The 24,348-nt window shown below is 35.5% G+C and overlaps 1 protein-coding gene across 3 annotated transcripts in view; it reads left to right on the top strand.

Annotated features, from left to right (window-relative positions):
* The window catches only part of LOC149814480 (uncharacterized), a 28,695-nt gene extending 5,624 nt beyond the window's left edge, over positions 1-23,071 (top strand). For 2 of the 3 annotated variants that reach the window (XM_089988666.1, XM_089988667.1), the window contains exons 2-3: positions 11,300-11,432; positions 22,177-23,071. In XM_089988666.1, the coding sequence (XP_089844792.1) occupies positions 11,387-11,432; positions 22,177-22,883 (753 nt within the window). In that variant the 5' untranslated portion in view covers positions 11,300-11,386 and the 3' untranslated portion in view covers positions 22,884-23,071. The remainder of the gene's footprint in view (positions 1-11,299; positions 11,433-22,176) is intronic. The other variant, XM_089988668.1, reaches the window with a different exon arrangement.
* The last annotated feature ends 1,277 nt before the right edge of the window (positions 23,072-24,348 follow it).

Below are 24,348 nucleotides of genomic sequence, written 5' to 3'. Positions count from 1 at the left end.
TGACGATGGTATTAGTGCGAAAGAACTTTGGAATAAGCTTCGTGAAGTTTACTCTCAGGTTTTTGAATCCAGGGCAATGCATTTGAAGGCTCAATTTTTGAACATAATACGCAACTCGGCCTCAATTATGGAGTACATGCATAAAATGAAGGCCGTCACCGATGAGCTGGCCTTGATCGGGCAACCAGTTTCAGATAAAGATAAGGTACAACAGATTCTTGCAGGGCTTGGACCAAAGTACTCCATGCTGGCTGTATCACTTGACTGCCAGGAACATCTTCCTCCATATGAAAAACTGCGACCCATTCTGCTGCAATTTGAGGCTTCACATGTTAATAAAGGAAGTGATGATCAATGAGATAAGCCCATTGAAGTCCTTAATGTTAATGTGGGACAAGGTATAGGTCAATGGCGATAAAATAATTTTAGATCAAGAGGTCAGGGAAGGAATTATGGAAAAGGCGAAAGAGGATTGCTTCCTTTACCGCAACAACAGCAAACTTTACCAGAATCAAAATCGTGGACCCCTTGTTTGTCAATTGTGCAGGAAACACTGCTGATTGCTGGGATTTATCCAGTTATGGAGTAGCAGTTGGGGCAAAGAAGGTGAAAAATAACGCAAATTACGCACAATTACAGCAGGGTAATGATCTGTGAAATCATGAAGTTTTGGCTACCTCGTTTCAGCAAATGCAGATGGATTCAACAATGAAAGGGTCACATGAAAAGGCATGGATCTTGGATTCACGGGCTAGCAACCATGTTACAGGTGATGAGGGTAAGATTTCTGAACCTAAGGTTTATACTGGCCATGGCAAAATCATCACAGGCGATGGAACTATTTCACCCCATTACTCACATAGGAAATCTTCATGTTTATAGTGTCCCAAAACCTTTGATTTTATCTAATACTTTTCTTGTTCCTGTTCTCAAGCGTAATCTTGTCTATGTTTCCCAACTTTGTCAACACAATAATTCTTCTGTTGTCTTTACTTTGTCTGATTGTGTGAAGGGTCTGGATTCGAAAGAAGGGAGAAAGCACCAAAAATTTATGTTATCAAAGAAGCTCCAAAATTCCAGCTACTTCTTTTTGAATCCAATTTCTCTTTGAGCTCATCGATTAACCTTTGGCATCGTCGGCTGGCTCATTGCAGTCATCCTTTTTTGCAGTCATTAATTAGTTCTGGTTTAGTGTCTGGTCCCTTTTGTAATAAAGAGTTGATGACTAATAGTCTATGTTTTAGTTAAGTTTGTAAAAGCCATCAACTCCCATTTTTAGTTATGAATAAAAGAGCTTCTTATCCTTTTGAAATTGTCTATTCCGATGTTTGGGGCCCAACTCCCGTTGCTTTTTATTCTTCAAGCAAATATTATGTGACATTTATAGATGGGTACAATCGTTACACATGGATCTTTTTCATGAAACAAAAATTTGAAGTCTTTGACCTGTTTTATCGTTTTCACAAGTTTGTCGAAAACCATTTTGGTCAATCCATCACTTGGGTGAATAAAGTTCCAATATTTTCAAGGAATATCTGCAAAAACCATGACATATTGCATCAAAATCATGCCCGCATACACCCAAACAAAATGGTATAGTTGAGAGGAAGCATCAACACATCGTTGAAAGTGTGATGACGGTGATTCATGCGAGCCATGCTTGTTTGGGCTTATGGAGTGAGACTTTCCATACTGCTGTTCACATTATAAATAGATTGCCAATAAAGATTTTGGATAATCAAACACCTTATTCAGTTCTTTTTAACAAAGATCCCTATATGGCTGAACTTAAAGTTTGGGGTTGTGTTTGTTATTTGCATGTTGATCATTCTTAACAAGTTCCTTCCTAAGGCCTCAATATGCAGTTTCGTTGGGTGTGATGATGAGCATAAAGGATATCGTTGTTGGAATTTGGTAAAGCGTTGTATTGTTGTGTCCAAACATGTTGTCTTTAATGAACAAAATTTTGCCTTCAGAGAAAAGAGCCATGGTATGGAAAAATACTCCCATAATTATGATGTGCTGGATTAATATGCCTATGATGCAGGATGCTGCAATGGAATGTCAGGACAATCATATTGATCATTAAGGAGATAACAGTTGGTGCACAAAAAATGATCATGAAGAGGTTGAACCTACTGGTGAAGACAAAAGGTTTGGACAGGTTTATCATAGAAGAGCTAAAGCACTGGTGATCACTATTCACTACCACTCAACATGATACGGGACAGCAATAAGAGGAATCAGAAACAGCGATTGAAATGTGTAGATCTACTAGAAAGAAGCATCCGATTGATAGATGGGTGAGTTATAATACTTTCAATCATAAGTATCAGAACCCAAACATTACTCAGAGGCGGCAAAGGATCGCCATTGGATTGAGGCTGTGAACGATGAAATGTGTGCGCTGCACACATGACAAACATGAAAAATAGTTGACTGACCTGCTGGAAAAAATGTCGTTGGCAACAAGTGGATGTATAAAATAAAACAAAAGGCAGATGACAACATAGAGAGATTTAAAGCTCGCCTTGTAACAAAAAGGTACACACAAGAATACATATTAGATTATGATGAAACATTCAGTCCTGTGATAAAAATGAGGACCATCGATTAGTCTTCATTCCTTACCATGACGCACGATTGGGAAATGCATCAGATGGATGTAAAAAATGCTTTCCTACACGGAGAACTCAAAGAAGAAGTTTACATGGAGCAACCAACCTCCGGGCTTTACGGAAGGAGACCTAGAGAGTAAGGTATGCCTTTTACAGAGATCATTATATGGATTAAAGCAAGCTTCCTGAGCTTGGTTCCAAAGATTTTCTAATGATATTCAGAGATATGGGTTTCAACGAAGTCAGGTAGACTATTTCCTTTTTACTTGTATTGGAAAGCATGGCATTACCATTTTGTTGATATATATGGATGACATTGTGATTATTCGGAGTTCCAAACAGCATCTAGCTGAGCTGAAATAATATCTAAAGGGATGTTTTCAGATGAAGGATTTGGGTGGGCTTAAGTTTTTCTTAGGAGTTGATGTTGATCGAACAACATACCAAATGTTTCTCGCACAACAAAAGTATGCCATTGATTTATTTAACAGAACTGGGATGAGAGATAGTAAACCGATTTTCACTCCCATGCTGTTAATGAGAAACTAAGTATTAATGAAGGCCAGCCCATCCAAGATGAAACAATTTACAAAAGCATAGTGGGGGCCTTGCAGTATTTGAGCTTTACTCATCCAGATATTGCATATGCAGTTGGTCAAGTGTCACAATTTATGCATGACACAAGAGAAGGGCACATGAAGGCTGTGAAATGTATCCTAAGGTATATTAAAGGTACCCTCAATGATGGTCTACAATATGTTTCAAATAAGTGGGATCCTTTAATCATTTTTGGGTTTACTGATGCTGACTAGGATGGAGATTGTGATATGCGGAGGTCCATTTTAGGATATTGTGTATTTCTCGACAACTTAGTATCTTGGAGCAACAAGAAGCAACATATTGTGGCCTGGTCAAGTGCGAAAGTGAAATATCGTTCCATGGCTGCTCTTGCTGTCAAAATTGCTTGGATTAGTCACATTTTATTTGCCTTCAATCAGAGGATTGATTGTTTTGCTATATACTGTGATAATCAAAATGCGATCAAGATATCGTTAAATCCCTTACATCATGGTAGAACCAAACATATTCAAATAGATGAACACTTTATTCGAGAGAAAATTGAGGACAAGGAGATTGAAGCGAAGTATGTTAATTTCAATAACCAAATTGCTGATATCTTTACCAAAGGGCTTACAAGTGCAAGGTTTTGGTTCTTAAAAAGCAAATTGTCCAATCCTTATGTAAAACTTGAAGGGGGCTGTTGAAAATTAATAATTATTTGTAGTCTAAGTGACACGGACTCGGCTATAAGGTCGACACACCCGCGTCGACACTTCCCGACACCGGTGCGGACACGACTGCGGTTTCGGACACGGTCAACCAAGTGTCAGACTCGATCAACGCACCGGGGTCGAGCCCATCCACATTTTGGACTCGGTCAACTTTGACCGAGTCTATTTTTATCCATTTTTATGGCAAAAAAAATAAAATAAAAATCAATCTTTTTATATATATATTTAAAATATATATATATATATATATATATATATATATATATATATATATATATATATATATATATATATATATATATATATATATATATATAGCCGAGTCTTATTATTGTTATATATATATAGCTGTGTCCCCTAATGGACCTAACTTTGACTGAGTCTTATTATTGTTATATATATATATTTAAAAAAATATATATACATATATATAGCCGTGTTCCCGTGTCCAAAATTTTTGAAATTGCTCCGCACTTGTGTCGCACCCGTACCCGTACCCGTACCCGTACTCGCACCCATGTGACATAGCTTGTAGTGTTGTGGATCGGGTCATGATGGACTCGAGATCCAGTCATGTATTGTTACATGTGATGTATTTTTCTGTATCAAGTATTTGAGTAAATTACAATACCCTAATGTAATCATATTAAAAGGCAATGAAAACAAGAGGAGCCACATAACAAAAATCGTGGGCTGCTCCTCTATTCCACACCATCTTCTTCCTCTTTCTCACCTTCTATTGTAGGTATCACAAGTTGCTTTTCTTACACTGCTGCCAAACCATACTTGAACTACTTGTACAAGAATCTCTAGAGACAAACGAAAAAAGTAATAATAAAAAAACATCATTGTTTGTATTAAAGAACTTGTATTATCATAAAAACCTCCATTGGAGTCATATGAATATGGAGTCCTGGGCTTAGGGGTAGGGCATCCATATCTAACTACAGATGGAAAAAGCTATCATGGCTTGGGCTATAGGGCACAGGTTCAAACATGTCGAACAATAAAACAACCCATTTTTGCTCTTCTTTGTAAAAACCCTCCGTCATTGCTGCGCGGGCATAAAGTGACAATTTGATCACATAAAAAAGAGATTCATGGCATGACGAGTTGTGGAAAAGTTGGGTTTGATTCCCAGCTCTGTGGTTTGGTCCAATGGACAGATCAAAATTCTAATCACAGTGGACATGTAGGCTCACTTCACAGTTGTATGCATCGTAGCAGTTGTAGGCTTGCCAGGGGCGAGGCTCCCAAGCCAAAGTGCACTAGCGTGTGTAATGAGATATTGCGGAAATATAAAGAGTGCTTATAAGCACTTACAACAATGAATAAAAGAGACAATATCACAAGTCCACTAAGGGACAATGCAAGCACAAGCCTTTAAGAAGGCAACAATATAAAAAGCCTCTTATTGAAAAGAGAAAGAGCTCTCAAGAATGAAAATATACAAGGGGTTCACCCCTATTTATACAAGAGGGAGTGGAAAGAAAAGGAGGGCCAAGGGCCTCAAAAGGAGAGCCCAAAAGGGGGCTCCCATGGAGTCGTTGGGAGCCCCCAACGGTCACATTTGTGACCGTTGGGGGCTCCAACGACTCTATGGTTGGAGCCTCTTTTGGTTCCTAAAAAATACAAAAAAGAAAATAAAAAAATAAAAAAGAAATTATATTTTAACAAAAAATAAAAAATAGTTGTTTTCTAAAACAACTATGTGAAATTACAAAAATAGCCCTATCGGGTATATATATATATATGAAGTACATTTTAACACCCCCCCTCAAACTTTACGGGGAAATGACGGAAAGTTTGCCAAGAAGAAACATGAAGCGGGGAGCCGAAAGAGTTTTAGTAAAGAAGTCTGCCAACTGATATTCTGAAGTGACATACGGTAGAGCAATTGTTCCTCGTAAGTATTCGTCACGAACATAGTGACAATCCATTTCGATATGTTTGGTACGCTCATGGAAGGTATGATTACTTGCAATATAGATGGCACTCTTGTTGTCACAACATAATTTTGAAGCTTCGGTAATATCAACCCCCATGTCTTTAAGCAGATTGCGAAGCCATACAAGTTCCATTGTTGTGGTTGCCATAGCCCGATACTCAGCTTTAGTAGATGATAGTGAAACTTTCTGCTGCTTCTTGCATCGCCAGACAATCAAAGAGTCCCCTAAAAAAACACAAAAACCAGTAGTTGAGACTTGATCATTAATATTACCTTCCCAATCTACATTAGTATAAGCAAAAAGATTCAAGGAAGAAGAAGATGATAAAAATAGCCCTTTATTGATGGTGTTCCAAATGTAACACATGATCCAGAGAACATCACTCATATGCACAGTTGTAGGAGCATGCTGAAATTGACTAACTGAGTGAACCGCATGGGTGATATCCGGTCTGGTGATGGTTAAATAGGTGAGAGACCCAATGAGTTGTCTGTAGGGTGTGGGATCTTCCAGAAGAACCCCATCCTCCAATCGTAATTTGACATTAATAACCTCGAGAGTCTCTACTTTTTTGTCATCAGAAATCCCAGACTTAGAACATATATCTGCAGCAAGCTTCATCTGTGACAAAATATATCCTCGAGAAGAGTATGCAACTTCAATTCCAAGAAAGTATCTAAGAAAACCTAAATCAGACATATCAAATTTATTTTTTAACATATTTTTAACATCAATAATAGTATTTTGATCATTCCTAGTGATAATCATATCATCAATTACGATACTAGTACCTGCATTTTTAACAGAAAGAGCAGTGTTAGTATAACAAGAGTGGAATCCTAATTTTATCATGATATCACTGAAACGATCATATCAAGCCTTAGGAGCTTGTTTAAGGCCATACAATGCTTTTAAAAGCCGAAGAGTTTGACCTTGCTTAATATTAATTCTGGGTGGTGGATCCATGTAAACTTCTTCACTTAAACTTTCATTTAAAAAGACATTTTTTACATCAAGTTGATAAATAGGCCATTTTTTGGTTGATGCGACAACTATTAAAGTCCTGACACTGGTCATTCGAGCTACGAGAGCGAATGTTTCTTCATAATCAATTCTATATTCTTGTGAGTATCCCTTAGCGATTAACCTAGCTTTATATCGTTCCAAAGAACCATCACTTTTAGTTTTGACTTTGAAGACCCAATGACACCCAATAGGTTTTTTGTGTTGGGGTAGATTAACTATTTCCCAAGTATTAGCCTTTTTCAGTGCATTTAGTTCAACTTGCATTGCTTCAACCCAATGTGGTATAGATTTAGCTTGATTATAGTGAGCAGGTTCAAAATAAGAATGTAGGGTTATTAAACATGCTCGATAGTTGGGCGTTAAGGAATCATAGGATACAAACCTATTTGGGGGTATTGATATTCTAGAAGAATGTCTAACTTGTGGTTCCTCAGTAGACTCAGAAATTTGAGAGTATTTTTCGAGGGCACTAATAGGGTTTTCTTGATTTCTTCTTGAGTAAACATTCATATTTGTATTATTATCATTTGAGGGTATTGTATTAAGATGGGATGCCTCACATGTATCTTCTATGCTTTCAAGGAAATCTTTTTGTATGTCATCAATAAGATCATATAAAAATATGTAATCAATTTCATTTGTTTTTTCTATTTTATCAAAACCATTCTCTTCTTCTAGAAATGTTACATCTTTTGAAACATATAGTTTATCTTTCTTAAAATCATAACATCTATACCCTTTTTGATTTTCACCATATCCTAGAAAAACACATTCATTTGCTTTTGTAGACAACTTATCTCTTTTATGCAATAGGACAAAGCATTTGCAAAAAAAAATACGAAGACGATTGAAATCGGGTGAAAGTTTAAAGAGCTTTTCATAGGGAGAAGCATTTTTTAATTTAGAAGAGGACATTCTATTGATTAGATAAGTTGCGGTTAGAACGACTTCGTCCCAAAACTTCTTTGGAATATTTCTAGAAATAAGTAATGTTCTAGCGGTTTCTACAATGTGCCTATGTTTCCTTTCTGCTAGGCCATTTTGTTGAGGGGTCCTAGGACATGATTTTTGATGACAAATTTCATTTTGGGTTAAATAGTTTTGAAATTCGTGAGATAAATATTCACCACCGGAATCGGTTCTCAAAATAGATATGTTACTTTGGAATTGATTTTGATTTTTTCTATGAAAATCTTTAAAGAAGGTAAATACTTCTGACTTATGACTAAGAAAATAAATCCAAACATACCGAGTAAAGTTATCAATAAAAGTAACATAATAAGAATAGCCCCCTTTAGACATAACCGGAGAAGGCCCCCAAACATCCGAATGCACCAATTCAAAAGGTCTTGATGAAAAAAAAGTTCTAGTTGGAAATGGAATAGACTTCATTTTTTCAAAAATACAATCTTTGCAACTAATTTCTTTTTCCTTACAAAATTTGTTTCCAAAGGAAAAAAGATACATTTTGGAATAACTTGGATGACCAAGTCTTTTATGCCAAGTTTTCATATTTTTTTCTTGGACATAAGAACAAAAATAATTTGTAGGAAGATCGAGATGATCTATATAGTAGAGGTCTCCCTTTCTATGGTCTTGCCCAATCCGCTTCCCGGACCGGAGATCCTGCACAAAGCAACCATTAGATGAGAAAAACATTTCACATCCATGGTCGACAATTTGGGAGACCGAAAAAAGGTTTAAATTTAGTTTGGGAACAACTCTTACTTTTGGAACACAAAAATTTTGAGAATCTTTAAAAGAGTCAATACTTGAAATTTTTAAAAAGGTTCCATCGGCCGTAGAGACACAAGAATCCTTTGAATTGGTGCAAACATCAACAAGTGCATTTTCATGGGGGGTCATATGAAAAGAGGCTCCGGAGTCAAGGATCCAAGAATACGTACCAGATGATGATGTAGAAGCAATAGCCGCACCCGATGTGGAGGAAGAAGCTTTTAAAATTTGTTGGAGAGCCATAGATATTTTCCCAAGAGTCTCTTTGAGGTCATTATTCTTGCTTTCATCTTCTTTGGTGGTAGTTTCTTAAAGAGAGACCACCTTAGGCTTGAAAGTTCCATTAAGCTTTGGGCAAGCGGGTTTGATGTGACTCGGCTCATAGCAATGATGACAAACAATCATTTTTCTTCCTCCATCATAGTTTCCTTGTTTCCCAAAATGAGGAGGTTTATAGGTTCTTACATTGTTACCGGGTTTCGATACGACAAGCACTTCATCAACATGTTTACTCATGCCAAGCCTTGTCTCCTCTTGAGTGATTTCGTCAATGGCATCCTCAATAGGAGGAAAAATAGATCTATGGAGAAGTGAGGATCTCACTTGCTCAGATTCGGGACGTAACCCAAAAAGAAATTGAAATAATCGTTCTTTTTCCATTTGTTTTTGTCTTAATTCAATATCTTCCATAGAAACCCATTTTGGCTCTAAAAGAGCCAATTCATCCCATAGTGGGTTTAAGGCACTATAATAGTCTTGAATGCTAGAATCACCTTGTTTGGTGGTTCTAATATTTTCTTGCAAAAAATATGCTCTTGCAAGATCCTTTTGGGTATACACACCCTTCATAAAGGACCAAGCCTCATTGGCCCGACGAAATTTAGCTATATTAGCACATACCTTAAGCTCAACATTGTTCATAAACCACGCAAGGATTTTCGTGTGATTGCTTTCCCAATCTTCCACTTTTTTTTGATGATTTTCAATGGCCTTGAGGCGAGCATCTCCTTCAAGAGCCTTTTCTTGACCTCCTTCGTTCTTCGTGAGCATAAAGCTTAGGTTTCGGAACGGTACCCATGACAAAACCCCAAAGTTTCTTTCTTTTGAGGTTGTTTTCCATTACCGATGCCCACATCATGTAATTCTTTCCATTGAGCTTGAAGGATAGGTCGATCTTTGCCTCCATGATGTTTCCAAGAAGTAAGAAGAGATACACAAAATATGAAAATACACGAACCACACTTTTCCTTCAAGAATCGAGTGGCTTTGATACCATGTAATGAGATATTGCGGAAATATAAAGAGTGCTTGTAAGCACTTACAACAATGAATAAAAGAGACAATATCACAAGTCCATTAAGGGACAATGCAAGCACAAGCCTTTAAGAAGGCAACAATATAAAAAGCCTCTTATTGAAAAGAGAGAGAGCTCTCAAGAATGAAAATATACAAGGGGTTCACCCCTATTTATACAAGAGGGAGTGAAAAGAAAAGGAGGGCCAAGGGCCTCAAAAGGAGAGCCCAAAAGGGGGCTCCTATGGAGTCGTTGGGAGCCTTCAATGGTCACATTTGTGACCGTTGGGGGCTCCAACGACTCTATGGTTGGAGCCCCTTTTGGTTCCTAAAAAATACAAAAAAGAAAATAAAAAATAAAAAAAGAAATTACATTTTAACAAAAAATAAAAAATAGTTGTTTTCTAAAACAACTATGTGAAATTACAAAATACCCCTATCGGGTATATATATATATATATATATATATATATATATATATATATATATATATATATATATATATATATATATATGAAGTACATTTTAACAGCGTGCACTTCCTCTTTACCCGAGATATCTATATGAGTACTCTAGAAAGTTCAAAAGCTCACTCAGCGTAGGCTGAATAGCCCCTCTGCATCCCAAAGCACGCTGCCCTTCTAGGCACGCAACACTAAGGTAATCCAAAATGAATGATATAGGGTTGACAGCTTTGAGGTTCTTTGTTTAAAGGTTCTGCTCTTCTGAAAAATTGACTGGCAGAAATGATATTTGGCCTGTTTATGTTGGTCAAGGATCATGGTACAAATATTTTGGTTTCTTGTGAAAGATATGATAGTTAAGTTGTGTTGGTAATGAAGGATAACCTCAGGAGGGCCTTCTAGAATTTTCTTGTACTTTTTTCCTTCTGACTTCACTGATGTGGAAAAAGAAATTATCTCAGGCAGCCAGTTGCAAGAAATTTGTATTATATGCATATGTAATACTATTTTATTTTGTTTATGTAAGATGAACAGTGTTAGATGCTAGTCATGATAAACTTGATCAAAACATGTAATGCATATTATTTGAATCAATTGGAAATTTTAGTTATATCTTATGCCTCTCACCTTGTTTTTTTTTTCTCTTTTTTGTTCTATTAATCAATTATACATGCTGTACAACACTGGTCGCTATTTGTTCCCAATGTTTTCATGTCATCGAATGTATCTTCATTTTGTTATCTATGTCCTAAAGGTGGTTATGGCTGTTACTCTTTATAAATTTTAATTTGGTTGCCAAAGAATCTAAATGGCAGCCTGCATCCTTTTCCCCCTTCCCTTCCCCTCTGTTTGCATATGTTATGTGATATTTCTTGCAGCAGCAGCTTGAAATTGTGGCTTTTTTATTATGCTAAATGAAGGTGATGTGAAGCAGACAGTGCTGGTGGATGGAAAAGTCTTTCACATATTATGTAAATAGATGTTGATGATCAAAACCTTGAAGTCTTATGGATCAGACTGAAGTTTCAGAGACCGAGAAAGTGATTAAAAATGGTATGGGGTTTCAACCAGTCACATCATTAGTTGAGGTTGAAATAGCTTCATTTGATCAGCTTGAGCTTTCATTAAACTTCTGTTGTTAATTTAGAACATCAGAAAATTGGTTGTGTCTTGAGTCTTGACAGCGGTACATATACATTATAAATTAATAGCATGTGCATGTCAAAGATTGTTGGTGGTTATTTATGTACATTTATCCTATGATTTGTATCATGTGTATTATATAATGCTTGTTAGCATGAACACTTTGTTTTATATCAGTACAAGCCTAGTTTTTTTCTAGAATTTGCAAAGCGCCTTCTTGTTTGCCATTAAAACATGCGTAAAATGATGTCAATAAGCCTTCTGCCCATTGTTAAGATTGTGTACTCAATATATATATATATATATATATATATTTGTATGTAAACCGAAATACCTATCAGGGGTATTTTGGTCATTTTCTTTTGTAATAGGGGTCAGCCCACTAGGGACTGGGTTTGTAATTTTCTTATTTGTTTTTTATGAAGAATGAACATGTGACTGATTGGGATAGCCCAGACCATTGGAGGCTAGCCCAACTGCTAGTTGGGCTGCCCCCTTTTCCCCTTGTGCTTATAAATAGGGATCTCCCTATTGTGCTTAGTTAATGCTTTTCTAAGCATTTGTTAATGAAAGATCTATAATTTTTACTTTGTGAGTTGGTGTGGATTTTCATTGTGCGAATTCTTTTGGTTCATAAATCATAAGTGACCACTATTGTATTGGTATCTCATTGTAGCCTTTGTGGCACTCTTTTAAGATTTTGTTGGTTTCATTTTATAGTATTAGAGACATCGGTTAAGGATTTTGTTTGTGGACGTGAGAACGTAGATCGTGGGCTTGTGGTGTCCAAAGCGTACTTTGCTTCAATTCTATCTTCATTCTTTCTTCACACACACTCTCTCCTTTGAAAAAATGGAAGATGAACGAGACCCAATGATACAAACTATGTGATGTGGTCATCCATGGTAAAACACAAAATATGAGAAAAGGGTCTAGGGTTTTGGTTGATGACATCGAAAGAGAACCTAAGCTTGTGCTTATCAAGATCAGAAATGGCAAGAAAGTAGCATTTCAAGGAGAAAAAATGTCTAAAGGCATTGCCGAATATGAAAAAGATGAAAAGAGTGGAGGATGGGTCATTCCAAGATCATTGGGTGACTCATCAATAGTGTCGACATCAAGAAGTGTTCAAGTTTGATAAAAATTGATTTTGCTAGTGATGTATGAAAGTATATATGTATTGTCTAAATGCCATAACTCATGTATGTAATGCGCAAAATAAAGTTAGAATTATGATCCACATAAAAAATAAATACATAAAAACCTTGCTACAAAATGCACTAAAGAACACTAAAAAATATCTAGAACTACCCATCACTCTCTCAAATTACAAAGGTACCCACCCACCCATATTTATAGAGAAAAGTAGAGGAGAGAAGAAGTGGAATGGAGAGGGAAAGTCCTCTCTCATTAAAGAATGAGAGAGAGCTCCCAACAACTAGAATTCTAGTCATTGGGAGCTAGTCAAAGTCAAACTAGTTTGACTAACTCCCAACGGCTAGAGTTCTAGCCGTTGAGAGTAAGTCAAACTGCTTTGACTTAACTCTCATATATATTATATATATTTACAATATATATAATCTATATTATTATATATATATATATATTATTATAAAATATACATAATATATACATTAAACAATATATATATATATATATATATTTATATATACACACTTATATTACATTAATCTTAACACCCTTCCTCAAACTTATAGTGTCTCATTGCAAGTTTGAAATTACAAAAGAAGAAACCCATTACACAAAATGTCCTCATCAAGTTCTTTCATTTGGTGCTTCTTCAAGGGTTGCTCAATCATATGCTCATTTATATAAAGGATCTTCAATGTCATCAATTCTTGATATTTTTGAAATGTCTTTAGAATCATCCATACCACAAAAAAAGCAATCTAACAAGAAATAACTAAAGGGGATCCCAATGAGGACCCACACAAATACAATAGGAGTTTCCAAGCACCAGTTTTACCAAAAAATAATACAAACTGAGATCAATCTCAAGTGTAATCAAATGCACACAATAGCCACTATGGGCATACACATAAGAGATTTCACTAATGAAATTCTTAGAAAAACATGTAATGAAACATACAAAATTAAAAAAAGGTGCAAAAACACATACAAGTCTAAGCATGGACAACACAACGACACGAAGGCACAATACAAGCACAAAAGTGTACAAGTACAAGTCTACTATGAGACAATACAAAGCGCCAACACAAAAAAAGGAATATATATTTGTTTATTGAATATATGCTTGGAAAACCATAACCTTATGCAGATTATGCAAAATAATTAATCATGAAATAACTCATGCAACTAAAGCATATACAATGCAAAATACGTGAAAATATTTCAACAACCATTTTTCATAAAAGATAAATGAGTTTAGAAAAATTACGAAGAGATGTTAAAAATCTCATACATCATAATGAATCAATTTTGCAAATTAAAACACTAGTTTGACTACCACAAGCAATCACCTAGGCTTTCAAACCTCAAATATCAAGTGTATCAACGACTAGAACAAGAGCATAAGCGTCGTGCCGCTAAAGGGCCATTGACACACACGAAGGTGTGTGTATAAACCTCTATTGTCTACACATAGTGACATTTAAAAATAAGTGGATCACGACTAGATAGAACAAGTGCATAATGCCAACAAAGGTCTAAAACCAAATACAAAGGTGTGAACAAACATCTCTTATCTACATATAATGACATTAAAAAATAAAGTGTATCAACGACTAGATCAAGAGTATAATGCTAACAATGGGCTAAAAACACACGCGAAAGTGTGAATAAACATCTCTTGTCTATATATAACACTTAAATAAGAGTCACAATAGGAAGAAACACAAAAATGTAACAAAGCTTGTAATGAAAACACACTAATGTTATAAATAAAATTATCAATTTTAACCATCTTTCGAAACACCATGGTTTCAAAAATAGATAGCCATCATTGATAAACAGAGTTACAATCATCCATAATAACAATGGTCATACAATAAATGATTGATACAACACATTCAGATCTATTGATCAAACAAGTGTTGATCAAACAAGTGTCAGTTATAGTCAAGCCATAAGTTGACAATCTAAACTGAAATAAAACGAGGTGCACACAACTCACCTCAACATCTCTGAATAAAAAATAACAAGGCCAAGAGAAATAATGCATCATATAAAATTATGTGATAAATAAATGCCATGAGAAGGCAATAAATACTCATGAAAATCATTTTCTAAATAGGTGAGTTCATAAAGAGAACCGATTTGAAAAGACAGTTTCAAATTAAAAATCCAATAAAGAAGATAAAATCTTAGAATGAATGTAGTATAATAGTATGCCCAACAATATGTCCCATGGCAATCAATCTTTAATAAGCAAACAAGAATCATGATTAATATAAGTAATTCTTAAAAAATGAATACCAATCAAGGAATAAGTGCACTAAGGCACATCATGTACAAAGGATCTAATAACTTTCAAAGAGAAGACAAAAACAATATATATGATCTAAAAAAAAGCCTTTTAGATTTAAATCATAAGTCTACTATGAGACAACAATAACATGCAACATTAAGGAAATAACACATATAGAGATTCTCGAGGAACTATTTATAAACCCAAAAGCATACATAATTATCGTTAATCATGAATACTCAAAGCAATAAGATGATTTAATAACTTATAGCCACATAGGCTATACAAAAGTTATGAATTTTAATACTACATAGTACATACTAAATATCACTCACAATGCATCAAATATGAACCTTGTAAGGGACACAAGCACAATTCAATGCAAGAGTCATTCATAATACGAATGACAAAGAGAAATGAACACGTCATATATAAAAATATCCAAGAGCATTCTCAAGCATAATCAATAGAGGATGTTCTTCAAAGAATTAATTTAGCACAATGAGAGCAATATCTTAAAGTCAATCATTGAAGCCACATAAAAATATGGGACATGAGTATGTCGATATGAGAGCATACAAAATATTCATGGTATTACCAAAGAATTAAAAACTATGATGACTCAAGATATACATTATACAAGAATCTAAATTTCTTAAGGAATACATTTTTAACATAAAATTCACATAATATGCCTAATAATCATGCTTTGATACATGCTTAAGGGAACTAATGATCATTACGATAAAACAAAATACATACAACAAAAAATTAGTATTTTGCAAACAACATGAAAAACATATAAGCATAGTATTTAAGTTTTTAAAGAAAACCACATATTCTTGTAAAATATAATTTTCATGATGACATTTTTCAAAGAATATACATATTCATAATCAAAACATATATTTCATGTAAACATGCTTACACAAAAACATGTATTAAAAGTCAATAATTTTTCACAAGTTCTAATTTTAATTAACTTGAAAACATATTCATTTTCAACATATTAATAAATATCTACTATATTTCAAACACATTTATTTTTAAATGTATACCATAAATATTTAATGTAGAGAATTCAAAGAAAATACATATCGGAATACGAGAGTCTCGATTCCAAGCCATTAATCAATTCAAATCTTTCTTTCGAAGCACAAACACAAACAAAATATCAAGACTAAGATACCTTGCTCTAATACCATGTCACAAAATGATGCGGAACTCAAGACATTCCAAATTTTAATCCAAATGCCAAATCAACATATATTTGAATACTAACAAGATACAAACTAATACAAGATTTGTGAATAAATGATTTCATTCATAATAAGCAATAAAATACATAAAAAATAAATACAGAAAAGCCTCACTACAAAATACACTCAAGAATACTAAAAAATATCTAGAACTACCCATCACTCTCTCAAATTACAAAGGCACCCACCCACCCACCCATATTTATAGACAAAAGTAGAGGAGAGAAGAAGAGAAGTGGAATGGAGAGGGGAAGTTCTCTCTCATTAAAGAATGAGAGAGAGCTCCCAACGGCTAAAATTCTAGCCGTTGGGAGCAAGTCAAACTAGGTTTTACTTGACTCTCATGTATATTATATATATTTACAATATATATAATATATATTATTACAATATATATATATATATATATATATATATACACATATACATATACACACATATATATACTTATATTACATTAATCTTAACAACCCACTCGACTTATGTCTAAAGGAGGTGTATCTTATTATGGTATATTTGTTGATGACTATAGTAGGCACACATAGATTTATTTTCTTAGACTCAAATCCGATGTATTTGATTGTTTTAAAAAATTTCATAGTTATGTCAAAAATCAATTTAAAACCCCTATCAAAATCTTTAGATCCGATTCTGGCGGTGAGTTTTTATCAAATGATTTCAAAAAATATCTTGATCAACAAGGGATAGTTCATCAAAGATCTTGTCCATATACACCGCAACAAAATGGGTTGACCGAAAGAAAACATTGGCACATCGTTGAAACTACTAAAACTCTTCTTATATCTAAAAATATTCCAAAAAAGGTTTTGGATCGAAGCATCTCTTATGACGGTCTATTTAATTAATAGAATGCCATCAACCATTCTTGAAAACATATCTCCTATTGTTTTTTTTTTTCAAAATGCCTCCGGATTATAAAAGATTAAGAATCTTTGGTTGTAAATGTGTTGTGCTTTCTAATAAAAGTGATAAGCTTTCCGCTAAAGCCATCCCTTGTGTTTTTTTAGGCAATGTCGAAAACCAAAAATGATATAGGTGTTATGATATTGAAAATGACAAACTTTATGTTTCAAGAAACGTGACCTTTCTTGATAAGAAAAATGGATTTAGAAAAATTGAGTCTAAGGAACCTTATGAATACTCCTTTTTACTTGATTTAGCTAGAATGAATGTTGATGATATGGATGAGAATGATTACAATATTGTTAATGATGTGAATGATAATGATGTTCAAGATGTGCATGTGTGACTATGATGACACTCATGGTGCACATGATACCTCTATTGATATAGTTGAATCTAACAATGAAGTGCAAATCTATTCTCAACGAACTCAAGATCATCCTCCATGTGCAATAAAGAGGTGTTCCCAAAGTCAAGACATAGATCAACCAAGTGTTAAGAGATGTATTAGATTGTCTAAAGCACCTAGTAGGTTCGTATCCTATAAATCATTTGAACCTAATTATAGAGCTTGTCTTATGGCCATTTACTATAGAACCCTCTTCATATAACGAGACGAAAAATTATCAAGAATGAATTAAAGCCATGAACAATGAATTAGAAGCTCTAAAAAAGGTAAAAACTTGTGAATTCAAACTTTACTCAAGGAAAAAAAGCTATAGAATGTAGGTGGATTTACAAAGTTAAAACCAAGAGTGATGAAACCTTAGAGAGATATAAAGTTAGACTTGTAGATAAAGGATATAGTCAAGAGTACTGTATAGACTATGAAGAGACCTTCACTCCCATTGCTTGTATGACTATTGTTAGAACCCTCATCTCTATAGATTAAATTAAAAAATAGTCTAATTTTTAGATAGATATTAAAAATATATATTTTAAATGGTAGCCTAAATGAGGAACTTTATATGAAATCACCTTTAAGTTTAGGATATGCACATGAAAAAGTTCTTCGTTTGAGGAAAGCCTTGTATAGTCTAAAGCAAGCTCCTAAGGCTTGATATGATCGATTCAACACCGTGATGATTCAACTAGGTTTTAAAATTTGTTATACTAACACTACAATGCTTGTTAAGTCTTCTAATGCAGGTATCACTATCTTGTTGCTTTATGTGGATGACTTGATTATCACAAGAGGTGATAAGCAGGGAGTGAGCCATATCAAAGATGTTCTTAAATCTAACTTTGATATGATAGATCTTGGTTTTTTACGTTATTGTCTCGGTATTGACGTTGCATATTCACCTCGTGGTTATTTTTTGTCTCAGACTAAGTACGCTATTGAGATAATAGAGCGATCCAGAGTCTCTGATGAGAAAAAAGTTGATACTCTAGAGATCATCAATGCAAGGATGAAAAAAGATGATGGAGAACCTCTGAAGGACCCAACTCCATATAGACAAATGATTGAAGTTCTATCTTATCTCTCTATTACTCTTGATATTTCTGAATTTCATGCCATTCATTTTGTTAGCCAATTTTAGCATGCTCGTTCTACAATACATATGAGTGTTGTAATAAGAATTATTAGATATATTAGAAACTATATAAATTATGGTTCATTTCTTTATCTTTTTCTCCGTTAGAAGTTATTGCATATTTTGATTTTGATTTGGGGGGAGATGTGAATGTTAAACGCATAACCACCAGTTCTTATGTTTTTTTAGGTGATTCTCTAATTTTGTGGAGATGCAAGAAATAACAGAAGGTGTTTCTTTTTTTCACGGAAGCAGAGTACCGTGCCATGACAACAACCACTTTCAAATTAGTATGGTTGAGACAACTGCTAGAAGACTTGGGAGTTCACATTGCAGAACCCTCAAGACTGTGTTGTTGTGACAACAAGAGCGCATTATATATAGCAAGCAATCATAAATTTTATGGAATGACCAAACCATGGTTGCCAGTCGAGGAAGCGGGAGCGGGAAGTGAGGCACTTTCAAAATTTTAGGAAACGGGAAACGTGGGACGACTTAGAAGCGAATCACGAGCCGTCTCAGAAGCGAACCGGAAGCGACCTAGGAAGCGAACCGGAAGCGAGGGGGAAGCGAAAAAAGAAGGAAAAAAATAAAAAATAAAAATAATGAAAAAAGAGAGAAGCGTGAGGGAAGCATGGACACACTTCCCATAAAAGAGAAACACACTTCCCCAAAAAAAGATGCTTTCCCATGCATTTCGGAAGCGCGACGTTTCACGCTTCCAAAACACGTATCGGGGAAGCGTGCTTCCTCTATGGTATAGGCGCTTTCGGTAACTCTGGACCAAACACAATGAAATGGATTGCCACTATGTTCGTGAGGAATTTCTAAAGAAAACCATCATGTTGCCATATGTACTGTCTGAGTATCAACTGACGGACTTCTTCACCAAAGTTCTCCCATCACCTAGATTTTACTTTCTCCTTGACAAACTCTCGGTTGTTGCACAGTGAGTTTGAGGGGGTGTTAAGATTGTGTACTCAATATATATATATATATATATATATATATATATATATATATAAACCAAAATACCCATTAAGGGTATTTTGGTCATTTCCTTTTGTAATAGGGGTCAGCCCACTAGGGGCTGAGTTTGTAATTTTCTTATTTTATTTTATTGTTTGTTTTTTATGAAGAATGTAACATGTGACTGATTGGGACAGCCCAACTAGTTATTGGGCTAGTCCCAGGGGGCTAGCCCAACTCCTAGTTGGGCTGCCCCCTTTGCCCCTTTTGTGCTTATAAATAGGGATGCCCCTATTGTGTTTAGTTAATGCTTTTCTAAGCATTTGTTAATGAAAGATTTATTATTTTTACTTTGTGAGTTGTTGGTGTATATTTTCATTGTGCGAATTCTTTTGGTCCATAAGTGATAAGTGACCACTAATGTATTGGTATCTCATTGTAGCCTTTGTGGCACTCTTTTGAGATTTTGTTGGTTTCATCTCACCTATGATTTTTGGTTGTATTCATAAACTGTCTTATAGTTACTGAAAAGTAGCATTAGAGCATGATTAAGGAAATAATTAGAAAAACAACATACATACACGAAATTAAGAATCCTTGTGAGGTATATTCCCATATGAAGACCTATTAAAGAAATAAAATGGAGGCCTGAGTGTCATCTAATTTCATGGAACTTGTATTTGAGTTATGACATAAACTATGTCATCTAATTTCATGGAACTTATATTTGAGTTGAGCATAAAAATATGGGGCTTTGACTTGTCTTGGTCACTTCATGCTTCAATCAGTTCTTAGCTGTGTGATGTTGAGTATGGTTCAGTTCCTCACTGTGTATGGCTCATAGTGACGTAAGCCTATTATGGCTGTGGATGGAATATTCATCTTATTGTTGGTTTCCTGAACTGGCTCCATGCATTGGATTTTGTCCTTTCTCTGCTTTGCTGGTCATTGTACTTGGGTGCATTCTTTTTTGCTTGCAATGGGCAACCTGATCTTCAGCATGATTTATATTTATACTCCTACATACATGTGTTTGTTCTCCTTTCTAAGTATTTTCAGACACTATGCAGATTTGTCAACCTGGAGCTTCTGGTGCTGCTTGATGCCTGATTATTGCCAGTATAAGGCATATAGTAATGAGCTATTTTTATGAATCTGGAGATTTGATATTCTCATGTTTTACAACCTTGCGTTCTGTATGCTCACATTCATTGCTTTTGCTGCATTCACCACAAAATAAACAAAGAGAAACATATGCAGATCAAAACTATTAGCTGGAGTCAAAATGTCCTGTTCTAGACGCCCAATCCATGACAAATCACCTTCAGTCCTTCTAGCCTTAGTGCAAGCCTGAAACTTTTATATTACGGTGGATGGTGATGGGAATAGATGATCATCCTTCAAAAGCCATAAAATCCACCAGGAAAATAGCAACTTACTGCACTACTAAAAGGTGTTTGGTCTTGCATATACATGCTGCTATACTGATGAGCTCATCAAGTTCTAATATGGGTTTGCAAATCATGATCACGGTTTTACGATGTATGCATGTGAGCAGAATTGCATGGCACAGTTTTTAAGAACTTAAAACCATGGCTTTATTTCTTTTGAAGCAAAGGTTTATGCTGCACATATTTTATACTTAACAAGGAATCTCCAAAGTTGAAATGGAACCATCAACATCAAGTAGTTTGCTTAAGGGTTGAATGAGATAGCTGGATTGGTAGTCACAACCATTAAAAGAAAAAAAAAGTGAGAAGCTTACTCTATTGGCAGTTAACTTGTTGAACAGATCTTGCACACAATATATGGTCTTGTAATTGTATTTTTCAATCTTCACCTTCAAGGTGTTTATGTAATCCCTAAGGCGTCAACTTTCGAGTTTACTTGTGATGAAAGAAACATTTCCATTTGAAGCTTGGTGAAAATAGTATGTCTTTGTGTCATGTGGTGGTGAATCTTACATGTACTCTTGATCTTGAAGACAATTGACAAACATGTGAAGGTGCGTGTTCATGGTATGTGAAGTGCTTGTTTGTGATTTGTTAATGAGTTTATCCGTTCAGTTCTAGTCACTGATGTCTCTTTATTTTGTGGTTTCTTAGGCATTGCAATGAGCCGTTCATGTTTTGTTTTCAGCTTGTGCTTATGAACTTTTGTGATTTTGCAAAATCTGCTTTTCGTTAATGAAACCAATTTCTAGTTATCAAAGGAGTGGCTTGGGCAAATCACTGGGAGGTTGGATTGCCAGTTGTGCATATGTTCTTGTTTAACAACATAATCTATTTCCAGTGGAGCAACTTGTTTTTGTGCTGTACTAGATCTTGTTTATTAAACATAATGTTTTTTGTTGACTTGGAATCCAATGGGAGTTTTTAATCTTAGGCATCATATACAATGTTCTTTTTTCCATCATGCACCAGTGAATTTCTCTTGCTTGAACGTGAGATTTTGACATTAGAGAGGCATGTTTGTCCTTGTTATATTGCTTCCTTCATAGAGTTTTGGTTTTTCAGTAGACGAGGAAAGTGGTGGTGTCCCTGGAGATGAATCAATCAGGTTGTCCTCAGTTGCTGTGGAAGCTGGTGCGGGCTTGAATAAAAATGCTTGCAAAGGGGGAGATATCAACATGGAAGCACCGATACTGATGGATGATCTCATCCTAGCTGGAGGTTTAGGTGCAACAGATGATATCGGTAGTGCATTTCCAGGTGCTGTTGATTTTACAGATTTTGAGGAATCTCTGTGCTATGCGAGGGGTTATGAAGACTATGAAGTAGACAATGCTGGTGCAGGCTTGGGTTCAAATGCTTGCAAAGGTGGAGATATCAACATGGAAGCTCCCATCGCGTTGGATGATGTTGTCCGAGCTGGAGGTTTAGGTGCAACAGATAATATGGGGAGTGCTCTTCCTGGTTCTGTTGATTATACAGATTTTGAGACTGCAATTGGCTATACTGAAGACTATGAAAATACACAACAAGAAGAATATGTTTGTACCGGAGATGAACCATGCACAGAACCCACCATAAGTTCCAATGACATTATTCGTTCTGGTGGTTTTGGAGCCACAGATGACATGAGTAGCTTCCTTCCAGTTGCAATTGATTTTACTGATTTTGAAGCGTCTCTTCGGGATGCTAGGGACTATGAGGAGCAACAGGGGGAAGTGTCCAGGCCAGGCCTCGGATGGTCGGTAACTGATGTATCAGGCAGCCATTGACCTTACCATCTCAACGATGTAGGAAACTTGAACTTTCACAAATTTCTTGGCTTCTCTTGATTGTCTTTTGATTGTTGTGATCTCCATGTTAGAAGGGTGTGCAGAAAATGCTTCAGCATACTTTTGATAGTTGATATGCATGGTTAACATTGACATGGTACACTTTAATACTATGATCCATTGAAGATTATGATGTTTAAACAGGGGAGGGCGAGACTGTTCTCGAAGATGATCAGTCCTGGACTTGGAGGGCTTAACCTTTGTGTGGGTCCTTGCAGATATAGATGCACACAAGCCAAGTTGAAATTGAGCCTGGGCTGTTTCAACTTAACCTGTGTTTGAGCATGAGATCTCAGTCTTGACTTTCAACTCGAGTTTGAGCATGAGAGCTCGAGCATGACATACCCGAGCTCAACTGGACTCAAGCTTGGTTTGGCTAAGCTGGGGGGAAAGTGTTAAATCAGAAGTGCTAATCTCATTCTTCAAAACTTTTCGAGATTTGAGCCAGTTACCTTTTGTATGGTTCAGTTATCCTGTTACAGGCCAAGAGGTGCTGCGTTGTCAGTGGTCCTATTTTAGTGTTAGCATTATAAAACTTCATGAATACTCCCTTCTCCCCTTCCACCGGTGATAGTTTTCCGTTGGTTTCAACCTTGTGACAAGGGATGCATATCCTGTCTATTGAACTGGCGATCATATCCACCTAGCCAGGTGTGTGGAGCCCTTGTGGGTGGTTGATCTGCATGCTCATGTTTATGCTAGAATTTTATGGTCTCACTTGCGTTCAATTCCTTTGAAATAGGACAGGGTAGTTCGATCGTCATGCTAGCGAGGTGATGCCAAGTTGGCTGATTAAATTAGGTGCGGCCATGCTGAATGTCGTGGAGATGACCACAGCCAGCTAAAACCTTCTTGATCAGCATGCTTTTTCATAGGTACCTGCATTCATAGTCTCTCTTGAGTTTGCAGTACAGCAACCAATATAACCCATCCTAGCCTGATTTGATCTGCTGGACATGTCTCAAACTGGCTGCCAATTTGTACAACTAAGCATGATTGCGCAACACTAAACCTCATTCTAGTTTGAACAAATGTGGGGTGCAATTTATTGGTTCCATGACGGAATTTTATGTAGAAAAGTTAAAAAAGAAATTGTTCTTCCATTAGAGAAAGTGTTTTTTTGTTGAAAATCCATCAAGTTTGGAAATTTAAAACTAAACGAGACATCACATGGCTTCTAGCATCCTTAAGAAAGTCTTGGTTCTAGTCTAAACATAACTATGAAGCATTGTTAATGGGAACAGTTGCCCAAATAGAGAAATAGGTTCTATGAAGGCCATGTATGCCTACCGTACATGAATATGTCCTAAACCATTTGTGGAGCAGTGACAATAATTTTGAGGCTCACCTTATAAAACATGGTTACTAATATGGAATTAGTAAAAACTTTACAGTTAAAAGAGAA

The sequence above is a fragment of the Nuphar pumila genome, chromosome 15 (assembly GCF_984573655.1).
Source record: "Nuphar pumila chromosome 15, dmNupPumi1.hap1.1, whole genome shotgun sequence".
Classification (NCBI taxonomy): domain Eukaryota; kingdom Viridiplantae; phylum Streptophyta; class Magnoliopsida; order Nymphaeales; family Nymphaeaceae; genus Nuphar; species Nuphar pumila.
Note: the sequence above shows the minus strand (reverse complement) of the source record. Positions and strands in the feature narration are given on the sequence as shown.